Source organism: Trachurus trachurus, assembly GCF_905171665.1.
Source record: "Trachurus trachurus genome assembly, chromosome: 3".
NCBI classification, from domain to species: domain Eukaryota; kingdom Metazoa; phylum Chordata; class Actinopteri; order Carangiformes; family Carangidae; genus Trachurus; species Trachurus trachurus.
In genome coordinates, this window is record NC_139893.1 from 18509258 (window position 1) to 18529306 (window position 20049).

At 40.9% G+C, this 20049-nt stretch overlaps 1 protein-coding gene across 3 annotated transcripts in view; it reads right to left on the reverse strand.

Moving 5' to 3' along the window:
- Nucleotides 1-20049, reverse strand: part of cd276 (CD276 molecule) — a 63023-nt gene that overhangs the window by 12409 nt on the left and 30565 nt on the right. For all 3 annotated transcript variants that reach the window (XM_083969208.1, XM_083969209.1, XM_083969210.1), the window contains 2 exons: nucleotides 9278-9415; nucleotides 4605-4646 (listed from right to left, as the gene is read on the reverse strand). In XM_083969208.1, the coding sequence (XP_083825334.1) occupies nucleotides 4605-4646; nucleotides 9278-9415 (180 nt within the window). The remainder of the gene's footprint in view (nucleotides 1-4604; nucleotides 4647-9277; nucleotides 9416-20049) is intronic.

The following is a 20049-nucleotide window of genomic DNA, read 5'->3' on the forward strand; positions in this document are numbered from 1 at the left end:
CTCTTGAAGTTATCCAGTGACCCACATCTAATAATGAAGGCAACATGAATGTTCTATTTACATATGTTTAGTCAGTAATGTGTGACCGCTGGGAGAGCCCAGTGGTTGAGTATTTGGTGCCAGTGGAAAGGGAGGGCATGTCAAGTATAGCTGCCTGGGGCTGCTTTCCAGGGCCTTCCTTATTCGAACTGTAGCAATGTGGAATGGCATGTTAGTGACCTGCAGGTCTGTCAAACTGGGTTATGTTAAGACTGTGCAACTTTTTAATAAGCCTTCATCTGTGAATGCCACTTATTCCAAGAATCCAGTTTCAAGTTGTTGTGTTTTTTTGTGGGCCACAATAATTTCAGTTCAGGGATTTTTGCCATAATTGTATGCTCTGTGTGTGGCTTAGAGTGGGCTTGCAAATTAATGTCAATACTTTAAATAAGAAAAACAAACTAACTTAAAGGTGCCCTGTGGAGTTTTTTGTAAACAAACTAAAGATCAGTTTAAACCTATGTGTTACCCACCAAAACACATTGTATGTATCCTTAAGGTGTAACAAATATGCCGAGTACATTTTCTTCCTCATGAAACATTTGCAAAAATGATCAGCTGTTGATTAGTGGAATAACATGAAACTAACAGCGGGACGTAATTTGCACTGCCTGAAAACAAACAAAATCCTCTTGTAAACATTGTACCACAGCACAGCTAGTGGTTGAAAACTCCACAGGGGTACCTTTGGAAATTACAATCAAGATAAGGGAAGGGCCAGGTTTTAAAAAAATATGCTGCCTCACTTCTGTTACTACTGTATCTGTTCCATTCGCTAATATGGGAGTAGTTTACATGGTCAAATGGTCGTGTCAGTATAAAGATAAGACAGTTGGTGGTTTCATGCTTATTGGTAATACTGAAGCAATCAGTATTACCAATTAAGTTGTAACATTAAATCTCTTACACCGTGGTCAGTTACTGTTGTTCTGTTCGGACTGAGGACACACAATGAGGAGACACAGAGACCACTGAGAAAACTGGTAAAACAGATGTGTTGCTGCTCCTGCAAGTGTCAGAGCCTTTGTGTGAGAAGTATCAATCTGTGGTTGTTTGTTCATAAAACTTAGTTTGGAGCTGTAGCTTATTTCTTCATTTTTAATGGCAGTGTGACCACGGTGTTTCTGGTTTATCGCTAGGCAGTTGACAAGTCTGTGTGTTCTAAAAGATGTCACAGCTCAATAACTGACAAAGATTATCATAATTTTAATGTTTAAATACAAAGAGAAGGTGCTGCTATCTGTGGATTACATGATGACATTTGGTGAATATTTATTATTTGTTATTTATTTATTATTATTGTTCATATTTATTACTTAATTTATTCACGCATGATGCCATTGCCAGACATTGATTCCTATGAGAGGCATAAGGTAAATATTATATTCCCCATGTGTTGTAGTTTCACTGCAATGCAAATAACTCAATAGACAAAGCAGAGGTGAATATGACCCTGCTACAGCTGTCCTTGTTTTTGTCTGTCTGCACATTTACATATAATAACCTTAATAAGCTAGAATCTTAAAATCAACACAATATTCTGGGTGATGAGCTACTGGGCTTTCAGAGGTGGACTTGACATGATGGAGTCAGAAGACAGAGACAGGTATGGCTTCTCTCTGCTATATGCTTTAACAGGACTAATACTCCCTAGCTTTTCAACATCATGGGACCTTGCCTCAGTTAAGAGGGGTTAATAAACCAGTTTTTCACATGAAGCTCCCTTTTCAGAGGGTGTGTCAAATTGTTCTTTCCAACAATTCTTTGTCTATGAAAGAACTGGGTCACTGACTAACACTCTCTTCCAGGGCCTTGTTGCTAAGGCCTGACGCCTCAGAGTCCAGGATTTAGGCAGACGGGGGCTAAGAAACACAAACTCAAGCCAACTTCTGACAGGAGAAGCTGCACTTGCGTGACTGCAGCCCCCTCTAAACCAGCACATCACGCTCAGATTACTGAGCACGTTTAAGAGAGGAGGTGGCAAGGTGACAGAGGAAGGCAGCAAGAACTGTACACACTGCAAATCTCTCCATGTGGATGTACATCGGTGCTTCACAGTGCATCTTTTTGTCTATGCTGTGTATGTATGCGTGTGTCTCTTCGCATGGGGTTGCGTGTGTGGACCTGTGAGAAGGGGTTATGCGTGTGTGAAGGGGTTGCTGTTGGCTTTAGCACTGCAAATAAATCCAGAATTTGTGCTCCACTGTTTGTTAAACATTATTTGCCTCTGCTGTAAAAGCAACAAAGGGATCCCACTCCACTGCAAATGAATGAGCACAGGTCCCTAGTTATCACTGGTTATTGTTCCAATCAGGCTGGCTTTGAAAGGGGAGGCGCAGTCTCCTTTGGACAGTTCATTAAGATAACACACAAACGTGGCTCCCCATCATCCTGGGTTTATTAAAGTGGGGCTCATTTCAGCTCCTTTGTCTCATGCAGGAACCTCTGCTTTTGTCAGCGCAATTGGAGCCAGATGGCAAAACAAAGCTGCCTGTCTGAAGTGCTTACTGAGTGATCTCAGAAGGCAGAGCCATTAGCTTGACTTCACCAGCTCACCGCCCACAACGTCCACCTGGATGAACCAGGTGTGTGGACAATGACGAGAGGGAGCGAGCTGCTTTCATGTCATTGGAGCACAGGCGCACTACAGTCTCCCAGTCCCACTCCTCCTTGCACAGTCCCCTCTGCTAAAGCTCAACTATTAAGTCTCACTAGTTGTGGGTTGGCTGACCCTGCTCCTGGCTGCACAGATCTCACTGAAACATTCATGAGAGAGGCATTAGAGAATAAAAGTCATTGTCCCCCTTCACTCAGAGACTCTCCTTCACCTCTCAGCTTATTAAAATCACATGGTATTAACTTTGCTGTTCACAGAAAGGCTAAATAATTCAATCAGACTAAAGAAGGAGTCAAATGAATAACTCTAATGACATTAACGCTTGAGGGAGAACTGCTCAGGACTGTGAGGGGTAGTTACTGAGGCTGGGCAGGCAGGAGAAGCTTGCCCTGCTTGCTAATGGCTAAATTAATCGTGGACTCATAAGGTCATATTCATACATACTAAGCAAAATATCGCATCACTGCCATCATGGAAAATTAAGCACACATAAACTTCGTAAAAGCTCTTTAAAAGCAAAGAAATGAATCTGGAGCAGAATCTATGACTTCTTTCAAATGAATAGTCACAGGGAATCCTGAATTTCTAACTGAATATTGAAAGACTTGTTCAACGTTTTAGGAATTATGATTAATTGCTTTCTTGCATAGATGTCGACAAGAATATTGATACCACTCTTATATCTGTGCATCCATTGTTGGCGGAAACAGCGAGTCACACTCTGGCTTGGTAAACTGAGTTATTAGAGCACAGGACATTGCACCACTATTGTTGGCATTTTGTGGAACTTGTTACTATTAAATTTATAGACAAGATAGATTTTTCAGTTACAGCTGCAGCTTTGAGGGAACGTATAATGTAAAACAGGTTGTTGGCATCACTTAATGAGTTTGTCTCCTTCTCTCCGTCTAAACCACATAGCGGAAGAGTTATGCCATTGGGCCGCTGTGTTGAATGGATTCCATGCCCAGAGTTGGTCGCATTTCTCATGTGCACTCATGCTTAATCAGCGTTCACTCACACTTCAGTAAACAAACTTATTATTCAGTAATTTGTTCTGCTGGATCTCCATACCATCAAGCCACCTGGACTTCTTTTGCCAGAATAATTTGTGGCTGTTTCTTAGGTTAGTTTTTGATGCTTTGCGGAGTCGATTAAAAATCTGAATTAGGTAGAAAACGATGCAAGATCAAGTTTCTAAGACTAAGTCTGGTCGGGCTGTCCACTTGACACAGCATTAATTCTTTTTTCTCTTCAGTGGATAAAATGCACTGATGCCTGTGCCTGACAGTGTTTACATCCTTGCATGATTACACTGCTCAGACAGTTAAAAGCATTAAATACATTTCAATATTTCAGTATCACTTTTATCAAAAGGGTATAAGACTTTAAAGGGACAACGAGGAGTTTGTATTTGGTTATGAAAAAGTCTCATATTAATGTGGATGAATCTACGTTACCCACAGTTGTTGATGGGTCCATTTTCGATAAATATATAATTTTGTCTTTATTGTTATTTTGTTATTATTATTAGTGGTCGGCTTGCCCAGCATTTCCTACTTTTGGTTTTGCGGACGCTGCCCAGTGGGTCATGGGAATAACACTGCCGAATCGCTGTTTATGGTCGGAACTACGACGGTATCTGATAGTCTTCAAACCTCCGACTTTCGTTCTTGATTAATGAAAACATTCTTGGAAAATGTTTTTGCTTTCATCCGTCTTGCGCCAATCCAAGAATTTTACCGTGCGCACGGAGGCTCATGGGAAATGTAGTGTGAAAACACTTTGCTTTCCAAAACTCCTTGTTGTCCCTTTAACAATTGGATTTTCAACTGCTGCTGTTTCCCGGACTTGCTTTATGTGCATGGACCTGCACTGCAGTGCTAGCTCAAACATACAGCAGGTCTGGGATACATCGAACGACTTGTCCAGGTGTGGATTGGCTGACCTGTCTTTGACTCCTCTTCTTCCAGTTCCTTGGCTTCTTCAGCTGTGGGAAGACAGAGGAGCCATTATCAGTAGCAGCCACAGTACAAAGGCTGGCGCACAATGTAGTCACTTCATCACAAGCCCATGGTAAGCTGATCCTTCACAGCTCAAAGGACAGGCTGTGATGAGAGAGCCTATATGACGACGAAGCTCTACACACAATGGTACCCCCATCACATCATACATACACACACGCACGCACGCGCAGCCATACCCACCCCTTAACCTCCTATCTAGCCCTTTCACAAAGACAGTAATCACATTAGGCTTTAGCTGCTGGCTGTCTGAAAACCCACTGTCAACAGAGTTAGTGAGGCAACCCAGTGATGGCTGTCACACTTACATATGCACATGGTACACGTGTGTATGTGCACACACACATACCGGCTAAAAATAGGACTCGAAGAGAGTATCCAAGTGGCTGATATTAATTCTATGACACCATTTTCACTGCAATTGGACTGGAGATACACTATTCAATAGAACTGTTCAGTTATCAGTTTAATCTCATGAATCTGACTATACATGAGCTTAAATTGATAATTTAACAAAATTAAATGTCAAGGCAACACAATTCATTTGTTTATATTTCTGTACATTTGCTTGATTTTCCTAGACTTTGACAGCAGAGACTACAATCCTCTGGGGAAATTAAGCAAAAATCCTTGTTATTACAGCAGCAGAACGTGCTGAGTTTCTAGAATCAAACTGCCTGCATATGCATAACCACAACACATCCTTCTTCAGCTTCCCTACTGTATTTTGAAATGAGACTTTCTAAAAACACATTTTTACCTTATTATGCACTGCATATGCCCAAACGTTATTACAACACATTATCATTAGTCAACTCAAAATAAGGCTTTGGATATTTAGTTTAAGATTTTGGGGGATTTTTAAAAAATCTGCCGACTGGTACCAGGAGGATATTTTGCTGGCAACTTTTAAATGAAAGTCTAAGATACAGGTTTGAGTCTCATAATACGCACACTTTGAGAACAAAATCCACAAAAGCCCCTGGAAAAAAAGCAATATATACTACTGCCTCACATCCTCACAATTGTGGTGTTAGATCCACATATATGTCCGAGTCCGTTTACCTTCACCGATTTCATTCAACACCTCCATATCGACAAACAGTCCCTCCACTGTGGCAGCAGTGGAAATACCTCGGGGGGGGCAGGGCTTTGATAGGAGTGTGAAGCTCATTTAAAGGCACCTTAAAGTAAGGGTGAAGATGAGGGCACATCCACAGGGCAGGGAGTGAGAACTGCTTCCCTTGTACATTGAGAATGTTTCAATTTTATACCCCTATTGGCTGTGTCCTAAATGTGTGGGGGTAAGAAGGATGGTGGGTAAGGCTTAAGCCAAAAGCTGGACAAACCACATATAAGACGAGAGAGTCAGGGGACTGAAGCAGCAGTGTTAGTGTTCCTCATCATCCTCCCTTCTGCCTTTGTGTTTTCCTTACTTTAAGTGGCGCAGCACTGCTGTTGAATCTCTTTAAACACTGCTTTGACATGAGTGATTCAAAACCCAAGCAAAAGCAAATTGCTTTAGTTACTAAACCTATACTGTGCTATAAATACATTGATTAGTGTGTCTAATTATTTAATTCTTGCACCCTAGAAACAGTGGTCCTCTTCCTTCTAAAACATTTGTGCATATTAGGGTATAAGTCTTAATTTCAGCAGTATTTGTGCTGCGTAGGTTTTAATTCATTCTCCCTCCCTTTGTATATCAACTATTGATGACAAAAATTAAACAATATTGCTCAATAAAAAACAAAACAAAAAAAGGGGTCTGGGATTTAGCATATGACTATTTTTACGAGTATTTTTTACATAGAGTAATGTAAATCTTCAGGTTCACTACTTGCTAACACACTTCATGTTAGGCTTTATTTCTATTTTACCATGTCAAAACATTATTAACAGAACATGAAGATGGTTATTGGTCATATAAGGTCCTAGTGGTAGCTGAAGACTCTGTATTGCTTGGGATGTTTTAGTGGCTGATAGGGAGGAGTATAAAGTTTGAATTGGTCATTGAAGAAGTTCTAGTAGTCCTTGAGGAGGTTAAGAAGGTACTTCAAGAAGTAGTAGTTGTCATTTATCAAGTTTCTAGAAGTCCACTGTGACTTCCCAGGGATCTTTTGGAGGTTCAAATGGTCACTGAAAAGGTTGGAGGTGGATGTTTTAGTGGTCAGTGATGAGGACAAGGAAAAAGAGACATTTTCATTTTTCTTCTGTTTTAGAAAAATGTTGCTGTTACAGATTTCAGGTGAATTTTAAACTTCTTTGGCATTTCACTGGACATGTGGCATTATCACAGGCGTCATCTTTCCAAATTATTAAATCATTATTATTAAAATGATTCCATGTGATTGACTTTTTCAGCTTGTTAGCAGCTTGTTAGCAGAACACACAATACTGTCAGTAAGATTAATAATTTTAAATATATACAATTTTGATTACAAAATTACTAGAAAAAAGTAGGCTATATATATACACAGTACATGTACAGATTATATAATTGATCATGCATTGCTTATAATATAACCTTTAATTACATTTCTTATAAATTATTGGAGTTACCTACAATCTACAAGTTACACAAATGCACGAGGTGATGATAATAATAATAATTAATCATACTTATTATACTACTACTACTACTACTACTACTACTACTACTACTACTATACTATTACTACTACCGGTACTATTTATATTACTATTACTTCTACTACTACTACTACTACTACTACTACTGATAATAAATAGATAATTTGCTCAGTGATCATGGCAATAATAGAAGCTTAGCAGTTATGGCATTTGGGTGCGCCCTTGGTTAAACCCTGTGAAACATGTGCACCACTGTGGAAGAAACCCTTGGGGAAACGCTGCTTTCCTTATGACTTTCATCTGTCACAGAAGGGGAATCCGCTGTGTGTCACCTACACATGATCTCGGGAGTAGGTTTGATTAAATCATATGCTTATCTAAATGTAAAATGAGCTTTGGAGAAATGGAACAGTGGCCCGGGATAGGTCATCGGAAGCACATATTAGTCAGAGTCATTATGTAAGTAAGGACAGAGGAGAGGGATGAAAGAGGAAAATATCAGACAGAACAAAGCTACACTGGTGTTGAAACAACACTGCCCCTGGAATTGAGCTTTCACTTCCAGCTGCAATACCACAAGCTGCTCTGCTCTGTTACGATACACATTCAGGTGCTCCACATACATTATGACAGGGGAGAAAAATGACTTGCTCACTTTGCCACTTTTACTAACCCCTCTACCCTCACTACCCAGACATGGTGAAGAGAGAGTCAACTTCAATCTGCCAATACCCAGGAACACCATTAAAAGATAAGACAACCACAATTAGGTTGCACTTCCCTGCTTCCTGCCCTCCCCACAGCTCTGGATATGTGCATAGCAATCCTATTTTAGGCCCCTCCGCATCTGTATTCATACTGTACAGTATCATTCTATCAGGAGTATTATGAGTCCGCATAATATGTGAATAAGTCAGATTTCCAAGCCTTCGGATTCATGCTTGGAAAACACCAAAGACTGCGGCCACATTTCTCGCAGTGGATAAAATGAGACATTTCAATAAGGTGGACAGTGGATGACCACATAATTAATCCAGCCTTGGGTGTTAGAGCTGCAGAGGAGAGATGCAGCTCCTCATCCAGCACACTGAAGAGAAGGGCCCCACACCCCTGGAAGCCCTTTGCCCATGGGAGGAACTGCATTATATTTCTCTCTTTCCATTTCATTTGATTTTATATGTTCCACTGAGCTATTTACTCTTTCCTCTGAGTCTGTGTCACTTCCATATTTATTTTTAAACCTCTGGGCCCTGGTGCAGACATTGGCTGACCTTTATTTAAATGTCTCCTCCACTCTGAGCGGATCTCATTACAGCAGAGCTGGTGGCTTTGCACTATCTATCTCATTTCAAAACTTTTTCTCTTTGCACTTGCGGCGATCCTCTGCTATTCCGCAACGCTAATTACTGAACCCGAGTAATTATGTTCCTCTCTGCTGAAGATATGTGTCCCACCACCCGAGATCCTGCCTATATGCATTAAGCAGAACTCCCTCTGGATTCTCAAAGTTCCTTGAGCAGTTAACATCTCATCACTGCTTTCTGCTCTATCTCCCTCACTCTCAATGCTCCTCCTACAGGATCTAGGCAACACGTCGCAAATATATATATATAATCTGCTGGTCGACTACAGTATGTGGAGAGTTCATCTTGATCAAGTCCCTGAGAAGAGCTGAAAAGATGAGAGGTCACCATCCATTATGCAGCGAGCCCTTGACCTGTGTACTGAGAACAGCCCAAGAAAAAAGAGCAAAACACTGCATTACTTTCATTCTTTTTTTGCACACAAAGCTCTAACACTGGCATTGCCCTGACATCCAAGTTTCATATTGCTCCTAATGAAGGCGAGGCAGCCTAAAAACATGCTTTTATCTAACCTTAAAGACCAAATTTCAAAGGAGACATTACCAATGAATTGCACTCTTTGTTAGAACATACTGAATGTTGTTGAATGTGCAGAGTCACCTCTCCCCCCCTTCTCTTTTCGTCTTCCATTCCCTCCCTACCTTCTCTCCTGGCCTCCTCGCAGCTCTCCTTGATCTTCCTGCGGCAGACAGCAGCCAGGGCGATGAGCAGCACCAGCAGACACACTGCCAGGCCAACAGTTACCCACAGAGCCACCGGGGGGAATGCGATGTTCTGACCTGAAGCAAAGGGCAGAGGGAGAGAGGGGGCAGAGAAGGGAGAAGCCTCATTATTCACTCTTGCAGAGCTAAAATAAGAGCACGACTGTCACCGCTGTATCCATCACCATTACTTCAGCATTTGACAGTTTTGCTGTTAGAGCTCATTGTCATAAAAACCTGAATTAGCCAGGACTACTTATGCACAATGTGATGACAGTGATGATAATAATTGCCATCATCATCATCATCATCATCATCATCATCATCATCATCATCATCATCATCATCATCATCATCATCATCATCATCATCATCATCATCATCATCATCATCATCCCCACTCCCCAGGCTTGACATTCAAAAACAGTGAAAGTGAAAAGAGTGAACAAAAATATAAGATCGTCTCCACTAGTGTCCAATTAAGACACTCAAGTTTTTCAATTGAGTCCAGATGGCAGATAGCTTAGCAGACGCACACGCCTGTGTTGTTGTTGCGCTCAAACAGTATTGGCATGGCCCAGAGAGGATATTGACTATCCCACCCCCTGCCTTCTGTTACACACTGCTCTGATATCTGAAGTTATACATTTATTCTAATAAACTATAGCTGCTTCATGTCTGCAAAATAATTATTACCTCTCTGACATTGAATGAGTAGTGATAATGGTAATATGCATTTACTGTATATGTAATACAATTTGAGGGGTGTAATGAGAACATGTCTTGCAAACAGCAGCACTGGACAAAAATCACCTTCAAGGCAATTATCCATCACCGTTAGTGACAGCATCTTGGCAAACTACAAACTGATGAGGAGAAATAAAACAACAACAATAACAACAACAAAAAAAAAACTGGTCAGCAGGACAAAAACGATATCAGAGACACAACCAGATTTCCCTGGGGTATTCAAACTGAACGGAGGGAGAGGAAAGAAAACCGCAGAGCCACTTAATAGCTGCGAGCCTGGCTGTAGCACAAACAGACCTCCTTCAAAGAGTGCCCGTTCTGGGTAGATAGGGAAAAATAAAAAATAAAATAAAATAAGAAAGACTGAAAAATGACTGGCACTGGAAAGAGGAAATGATGAAGCATCTGTAAGGACTTGGCATCAGCTATGATGACAGGCAGACAGGCTATAATACGACCCAGCCAAGATGGAGGGCAAATAGAGGCATCCTTTTGGAGGTAATCAATTCTCAGATGGAGATCCAGTCCTGACGCTGAGAAACAAAATGTGCCTCATTGTTCCACAAAACAGACTTAATGAAAGGCAAAAAAAGAGACCCATTGATGAGAGGAGAAGGATAGGTATGTACTCACCGTTTCATCATAATGAAAAAAGAAAAGAAAAAGGAAAAACATTTAGTCTCTGCATCAGGGGATATCAACATGTCTGTCATCAGTCAGTCCGTCAGTCCACTGCTTTGGTCAAGACTAAAATATCTCAACATGAACTGGTTATGTTTGCCACAACATTTTGTACAGATGTACAAAACACAGTTAGTACAGATTTCGCACATGATGACCAGTAAATGTGACGTAAAGTGATCTCTTAACTTTTCTTTAAATGCCATCATCACATCAAAAGTTCAATTTGACAAATACTTTGGTTTCATAAAGACTGAACGAAGATATAAACATAGTTAATGTTCTACCCGTTTGTTAGCATCATCATTGTGAGTGGGTTAGCCTGCTGACATTAGCATTTAGCTTAAGAAAAACCTATAGTTCATCCAACACGATTGAATTGTGTTAACATAATTCAATTAAGTCAGACCAACACAATCAAGATAGACTGACTCAACATGATTTCTTTAGATGGAATATAGGTGGCAAGATAAAATTACGTTCATCCAATGAATTCTTTTTTTGATACACACCCACAAACACTCTCAAATGTGCACACATAGTATGCAAAGTTCACAATTATTGCTAAGGTAGGTATTAACATATTCACAGTCTATTTTTAAGGTCATCGCAGGCTGTTTAGCCATATCTCTTTCAACACAGTCTCAATTCACAAGGCTCTAAAAAGACTCACTGCCACTGCCTCTGCAAAACAGGATAAACAACCAAATGCCACAGAGAAAGGATAAAATCTAGAAAGTCAATCCTGTCATTTTGATGAAGCTGCATACGCCTCCCCCGGCTAGTCATGACTGATGATGCTGTGGCTCACTGTCCACCGAGCCCTTCACTCTGCTATATTTAAAGAATGACCATCTGAGAGCCACTTTGTACCAGCAACGAAACCATAAAACATGTATGAAAGACAAATAATCATACGCAAGTTGTTCGAATCATGAAGTCAGAAAAGTAACAAATGTGTCTAGCTCTTTGACGAGTAAAGAAAACGTGCTGCTCTTTGTTTCTGTTGTCTTCCTCATTCTCTTTTTATTCTCACACCTCCCCACCACGCTCTCCCTCCCTCAAGGCAGACTGATAAAGACAAATGCCATAGTCGGCTATCATTGCTACGCTGGGGCCCAAAGGGCTGCAGGATCATATTTTTCTTTTGCTCTTGTTTGATGATGTGATTTTGTTTTCTTCAGAAATAGATTTGTCTCTAATGGCTCTGTTTACCTATCGTCTCTCTCCCCCTTTCCCTATTCCCTCTGTGCAAGGGTGAGGATGGAGTGCTCTGGGTTGCGCTGTCACATTACCTGGAGTCTGCAGACTTCAGAGCTGTACCAAACAGGGCAAACTTCACTCCTCACATTTGGCATTTTTTTTAGATGCTATGCATGCGTAGCGCTCATCAGAAGACACATTTTAAGTGAACGCGGCTGGAAGTGCAGATTGTGATTGCATTAACTGACGTGATGCGTTACAAAATGAAACAAGACAATCATAATAACCGGCCTAAATGTCACACACTCACTAGGGTTCCTGTCTGTAGATACACATTCACTGTTGATTAGTCATTGTACATAAACCACACGGATATAATTCTTTTTATCCTGATAATTTACTGCAACATGAAAAGCCTGGAGACATGATGAAAGTCTGCACATTTTAACTAAATGCTGCTTTTTATAAAATGTGTTTTCATTTTATATGTTTGATGTGTGGATTTTAAGCTGCCACTGACGTTTCCATGTTGGCCGCGCTTCTATCATCCAATACACGTCAATCATTTTAATATAAAAAAGTGAAAGTAAGTACATTGCAAATACATACATGAAGCAGGTCGCCCCCGTCTGCATTCTCTTTTATTTTGAAATCTGCGGTAGGACTTTGTTTATTAAAAGAATAAGCTCCTAGTCTTCGTGTAATGCATTTATAAACTGCCACTGTCATGCGCTGTGGCCCCAAGAAAGGCGGCATTCCACAGCTGTCTGAACATGTGGAGGTCACATCTGTCTTGTACATTGCTTATAGATCCTGTAGGTGGACCCAGTTACAGGAACATCTGCCCAATATAGTGCACATCCAATATCATGTTCAGCTTTTATGGACACTGTATCTGTGAGGCATCGAGTCAACACCATAGCAGTTTTAGAGGCTATAAAATGGTGCTGTTGTATTACTTACTATTATATTGCACATATACTGTGCTATATAATAAAAAGCTATTGTGTCATCGTTATTTTGTTGTTGTTGGACACTATCAAAGTTCTCTTTATATATAATAAAACGATACTACTGGTAGCAAATGTATCTTGAATTAATGTTTGCAATGTTTTCATATAGATTATATATCGACCAAACCTGGAACCTATCCTCTACTGTTACTTCTTTTACAAGGTGGTGCTTCACTGTAGGTGTTTTGTGTATCATAGGGGGCCACAGCAGGCAGGATGGTAAAAATAGATATTTAATGGGGGCAGGCAAGAGTATGATAAACCACCCCCTCCATATGGGGCCTCTAACACAGGGCACATCACCAGTGAGAAATGAGGCTCCCTTAGTCTCTGGAAGACACTATAGGGGACTCGCAAGGGGCCAGCTTAGGTATTGTTTGGGCTTCTGTGAATGTGAGACCCAAGATTTGCAGGCTTTTTTACAAGCCTGAGTGTTTTCTTTCCAGCACATTTGGTGGAATAGAGTGCTCCTAAGACTCCCTTGCCTGTCATCCTGGTTCTGCAACGTGAAGGCGGTGGAGATCAAAGCTGCTTTCTCTCCAACTGTCACCCCAGTTTTACCTGCCTAGAAGAAACCTTCCCTCTTAAGCTGTGACCAAAGGAGAATAATGTCCTTTGACAGGAGGATGGCTTCAGGCTAAAAAGAGCCTCAAGGCTCATTGTAGACAAGCTGGAGGGATGAGGAAGAGGAGAGGAAGAGTCAATTAGGTTTTACTTTCATTGTCAGGATGAACAAGCTGGCCTTATCCTGACTAGGTTGTGAAAACAGAGGAAGAGAGAACGGGGACCTGTAGAGGAGACGTGTTGATCACAGAAGAGCCCAGGGGTTGATCAGCAGCAGGGCCCAGGCCTGCTGGAGGGCCTATGTAGCCCTGGAGACCAGGGAGGCACAGCCAGGCCCAGGACTGGAAATAGGCTTATATATCTCTCTAACAATGAGTCACATTGCAGAGATAAAGACATTCATTCAGACAATACAGTAAGGCAGGGTAGAAACAGTAAAGTGAATGAGATATAAAACTCAGTGAGACAAAACAGGAGCTCACACTTAAATCAAATGCACCCAAAACTGGTGAGGTGATTGATGCATACTACCTCAGTGAGTGCAAACAGGCTTGCAGACAGAGGTGATTTAAACTTCTTTATTCAGTTTCCGTGTAGCACTGCCGATCTCTCAGGAAGGAGATTGGCAGAAACAAAAACAACGGCGCTAATGGAAAGAAGATGGCCTTAGTGTCAGAGGGCACGGATTAGCCAGAATGAAAAACATGAGCATGAATATTAGCATCACATTCAACGAATGACTTTGAATTTGTTTCAGCTTCAGTTTCAATTACCAGCCTTTATTATCAACCTCAGAGGTGTCCATCAAAACCTTTAAAGCCTGCACATTCAGACCCAGCATATAAAAGCCTGTGACAACGCAGGCACACCAGCTGTTCTTGCAATATCTCTAGGAACACCTCTCTTCTCTGGGAGAGGACAAGAAGCTCACTTGTAGAGGCAAAACTTGGCAAACTGAGATGGATGGCGACAGATTTTTGTCCTGTCAGCATCTTTGCTTCGAGCCTTCTCTCCTCTTTTTGCATTTCAATAAATTGCTTTTCAGCGAGATGCTACCTCAGTGTCTTATTGGCATGCAGAGAGGCAAAGCGTTCGTCTCTAGGACGACCTAGCGCCCATTTACTTACACAATTTGTCTGACATTATTGCCCTTCCCTTGATGCCATGCGCTTGTGGCGAACACAAGTGTATGATGTGCAGACATGCACATTAAAACTGAGTAATGGGTCTGCATTTATGGGAATAAAGTCCTCTCTCTTTTTCCCCCAGTAGTAGAACTGTAAAAGCCATCTGGTGTTGGTGTGGGGGGTATGGCGGAGGGTAAGAGGGAAAGAAAGGTGGATGAGGTAGGTAAGTTGGGGAATGGTGGAGGGATGGGGTATTATGACCAACTGACCAAAGCAGGTGAAAAGGTGAGGGAGTTGGCTCACAGCATACAAACACTGAAGCACTGTAGCACACGCCTTCATGTATTAAACATTTAAAATTGTACTTGCACATGTTGAGCTATTGTTCAGTTTATCCTTATGTGCCTTTTAGTCATATACAAGTACACAGAACTGCATGACTATAGAATATATCTATCTTCTATCTTATCTATATGTTCAACATAGACATCATGGCCTTCTGTTTCTGTTTATCATACTATATGTCATCTCTTGCAGCTGCCTAAACTCAGAGCACATCTCTTGGTGGCCAAAACCATATAGAGTTTCCAGGATTTCATAGCATCATATACTGTAAACAAATGCACAAGACAGAATTCAGTGAAGTAATCTCAGTGTGTGTCTGGGCTGTTTTTGTGTATTGCCACAGCATATACAACCAAACCTACAATGACAGCCACTGATTTGCTAAGGGGAACCAGGGCTAAGGCTCAGGCACACTCCAAGGGATAGATTCAAGTTTTACTCAGATATGCCAGAGGCAAGGTTGAATTTTTTTTCATCTTTACAGTTGAAGGTAATCCCATACCAAGTAGACTGGCTAATTAACTGAGTATACAGCTCAGAGCCAACTGTATGGCTGTCGTGTTAGCAAGACAGATGCGACATTAAAGGCAGAAGGGTGTGAGGATGTGTAATAGCTCTGTGCAGGAATATGTTACACAAGCCTGAGGTAGAGGTGGGTAGTGCAACCCGAATAAACTGCACACCAGCGGAGATACGTGCCCTGACGCGGATTTGGCTACACCATTTATTGTGGTAGGGAATGGATTTTAAATGTCACGTCAAAGTGCACGGTGAGGATCGGCTTAGTGCGCGTTGGCCAGCAAGAGGCTTCTGTTTTTACACTAAAACAAATGCACATTTGCATGCAAAGGAAAGGGCGGGTGAAGCAATGGAGGCAGACAGCTCAATAGAGACCGGAGCAAACCATGAGGAAACATGTCAGCAAGAATGAGGGATGCTGGAGAATGTGCTCTGGCTCTGACACGAGCAGCACTGGCACTGGTGTAAAGAGAAAAACCACAATGCAGACATTGTTGTCAGAGTAGCTGTCCTAAATGATGACACGTCAGCTGTGGAGGGACCCGGCGCAAACACAGGACTCACGGTGTATAAAACAGTCTCGCAACTATTTTACCTGATAGAAAAGGAACTTGCACTGCGACTGATGCAAGAGAGAGTGAAGCAAACAACACACACACACCTGTGTAGTGCGTACAAACCTCTATTATTATTAAATTGCAACAGTCCCAGAGTTTTGTCTTGCACCAGATCATATTTAAATTATGAAGAACATGTCTCAAACGTGATATACGTCATGGTATTATCATATTTAAGATACACCGTCATCAAATTTCATGTCATATTACCCAGCCCTCGTCTGAGAGGGAGATGAAAGCAGACAACTATACTGCCTCACAACAGGTCTGCCCACCTCATCTAACACCAGCCAGACTAGTTCTCTCTCTCTCTCTCAACATCTCCCATGTCCCTCCAGCCCCACTGGGGCCTCAATTAAAAACTCCTCTGATGTCTAGTAACTGACAGAGACTCCATCACTTCCACACATGCCTCTCCACCGAGAGTGGCATTAAGATGTTGGAGGCAGAGTGGACTATTGATTTTCTTTTTTTTTTCCTTCCTCTTCTTTTTTTTCTTTTTCTAGTCACTCCATTTCTTCACTGGGCCATCTTCACAATGTGGGAGGAACTTGGGTGCAATAATCAGTTTACAACGCTGTGTTGTCTCCATTTTTAATTAGCTTTTAAACAAGGACTGCCTGCAAGATGCTGAGGATGTGTAGGAGACAATCACTAGTGACAGCTATCAGTACCAAAACAGACTATCTGGCCACTTGATAATGCCAAGTGGAGGCGCAAAGAGCAGAGTAACAAGGATAAATAGGTATGAAAGGACTAAAGAGCCATTTAAAACAGAGAGTGCACATTTATTCTGCAATACCCAAACTTTATTTGACACTTGAGCTACTTTTTGTTCCTCTTAAAGCAGTATGAATAGATTTTTCTAAGCCATGAACACAACTTTGACATATTATCACCTTATAAAGCTGTTGGTTATAGTGAGTGCTATAGCAAATGGTTACCTACACATCCACACGCAGAAACACACTGACCAATATTAATATTCATTGTTCAAACTGCGTGCGCATGTGCCCACACATACACACACATTTGTGGTTGTGTTTTGGGCCACTGGACAAATGCAAGTCCACTAATGTTCCTCCTCCTTTTAGTTCTTCTTTCTCTCCACCAGCCTCTGGCAGATATATCTTGCTCTTTAGGCTCTAAATGCCCCACTACTCAAAGGTAGTTGCTAGCGGTGTCAGTTTGCCATTTAATGCTGGTCAAGTAGCATACAGTGGGTTTATCAGAGCCTTATTGAAAACAGCCTCCCTCTGCAGCTGGAAATGATGAGAGCAGTTACACTGAACTGAACAGAAGGGCATAAGAACAAAAAGCTGAGAAATGCTAAAATGCAGGTGATTATTCTGTGTTTTACTGTGTTACAAGTATTGATTGTTGCAGCTTTTAAGTGCGATAAAGATTATATTTGTGACATTGCTTTATCTGTGCGTATTCACATGCTGATTTTTGTTTGCAATACAGTCCATAGATACAAGGATAAACAGGGCTCATTACACATAGAGTACTTCATTGACACACAGTGACTTATATTCAGTCACTTTATTGCTGGAAAGGCACGTGAACAAGGTGGATGATCCATAACTCCCATTGTGCTAATTTTCAATGGCTCAGTGCACCAAGAGCAAGCTGCAGGTTGAAACTCCCTGCAGTTAGTTCACCTATTGCTGAAACAACTCCTGCGTTGCATCAGTATAGTGCGAAGTGGGTGAGAAATAACATCCAGGACATGAACTTTAACATGACACTTACCATCCATTAAAGTGTTTATTTAAGTCAGGAACACACCCAGCAGTTGCACTAGCTTTTATAAGTGATATGCTTTAGATGGACAAAGCTAAACAGCACAGACGCTTTGTCATTGTATCTACTGTGCTTGAGTTATAAAAACTGTCTTATCGCTTGCATAACTTTTTTTTCTTTTTTTTTTACTGTCACTGTTGATTCTGTCTAATATCTTTCCGGTTGATGCACAAATTTCAAAGTATCAGTGTTTGTTTTTGATGGAGCAAAGTCATAGTTCAAATCCACAAGAACAGACGCTGATTACACAATAACATCTCTGAATAGAAAATGACAGGATATAAGCTTAGCCCTATATCACAAAAGCAATGCAAGTTCCATCCGAAACATTAGAGCACTGCCTGGACCTCTTCAAAGAGTGTAAGTTCTTAGTATGCTTCTCCCACTGCAGTATTACTTGGAGAATATATAATGACAGATTTTTTTAAAAGACACGTCTCTGTATGTCTTTGCCTAGGGCTCTCATTATAAAACAGCATTTCTCATTTTCCTCTGCTGCAGTCTTTGGTGGTTACTGGAGAGACAGATGAATATTCTCAAAGCACAAGAGCTACGCCGGGCTCAGACTTTGGAGCAGGTCAGCTCATTCCTGTTAGCTGTTCATCTCAAGAAGAAAACCTAACCTCTTCTTGTGATTATTAGCATAGTTTGGATGCAAATAAGTGTAAACACTGTTGATTCAGTACAGATTCTGCTATCAGAGGTCAGGTTTAATGTAGCTTCTGAATAACACCCCTGGTGCTAACAGGGACATGGTGCCTTGTCTGATTTTATTTCTCGGGGCAGATCCTTACCAACATGAGGCTTTGAACTTCAATCACTCACCAGCTAACTCTGAGAAAAAAAGAAAAAAACAGTGCATTGATTTATTCAAAGCATTTTTAAAAGTGTGATGTGCTTGGCGGTGGAAGGAGACAGGAGAGGTGAGAGGAGAACGTCTTCCTTAAACAAAAAAAAGTCTCAAACAAAACACAGATTACACTATCTGATATGTAACCCTGTTTATTAGTTGTTTAGTTTCTTTCAGAAGGATGACGGTTGGGGCTGTTTTTACAATGACATTTTTGCAGTCACTTAACTCACTGTGAGCTTGAATAAATGACTGCAGCCTGCACACTAGCAGTCCGTTCTACTGTCAGAGGAAATGATTTAAATAGATATTTCAAAGATTTGGGGCTTTTAAACACTGAAAGATCTTTACCATGTCCATTAAGGGCTCAGCTGGATCAATACATAAAGCTCTTCTTCAGTCAATTATTGAGTTTAAAACAAAGAGCAGTTTCCTGACTGTGCTTTTGATTGACTGTGCTTTAAGTTCTTGTAAAATACCTTATAACCTCAAATTACCACTCAAAACGGAGAGTATCGTTATTTATTACTGAAATTACATTAATATGTGAAATTTATAGCGCATTAACACTATTTCTTTATTGCAGTCATTTTACAAAAGCAAAAAGCTACTTGGGGCTGTACTTTGACGGTTCCTTTAGAGGAGTCCCTAACAATGCCTCTAAGCTGTTCCAAAATCACTGTCAAGTACAGCTTCTCATGGCTTATTGCTTAAATATACTTTGTCTCCTTCCAGCACTTTCAAAATATGATATCTTGGACACACTGAAAAATGACTCTGTAAATCTCTCTCTCAGTGGAATATGGTTAATCACAGTCTCACAACTTGTGTGTAGCAAAGTTATTTAGCCTGAGAAAATGCTGGGCCCCTGGCTGAGAGAGGAATCAGGGACTATATGTGCATACCAATGTCCCACAAGGGTAGTACTTCCACACAACTAATACTTTATGACTGAAATTAGGCTAGCTAACACACAAATAAGGGCATTTATCCTCACATTTACTATACTTTAAGATCTCTACACTGATGGCTTAGAGCTATGTAAACAGACTCTAAGGGAGTTTTACACTGATGAAAAAAAGTCATTTCTACCAAAAATGCTTGATATTCCCTTCTGGCAGCTAAAGAAGAAAAATGCAAAAGAGGTAGAGAGACATTCAAGAACAGGGGTAAGCTTGAACAAATGGGAAAATCATATTATTTTCAGTTTTTTTATTTTGAAAACCTACGCTGGCAC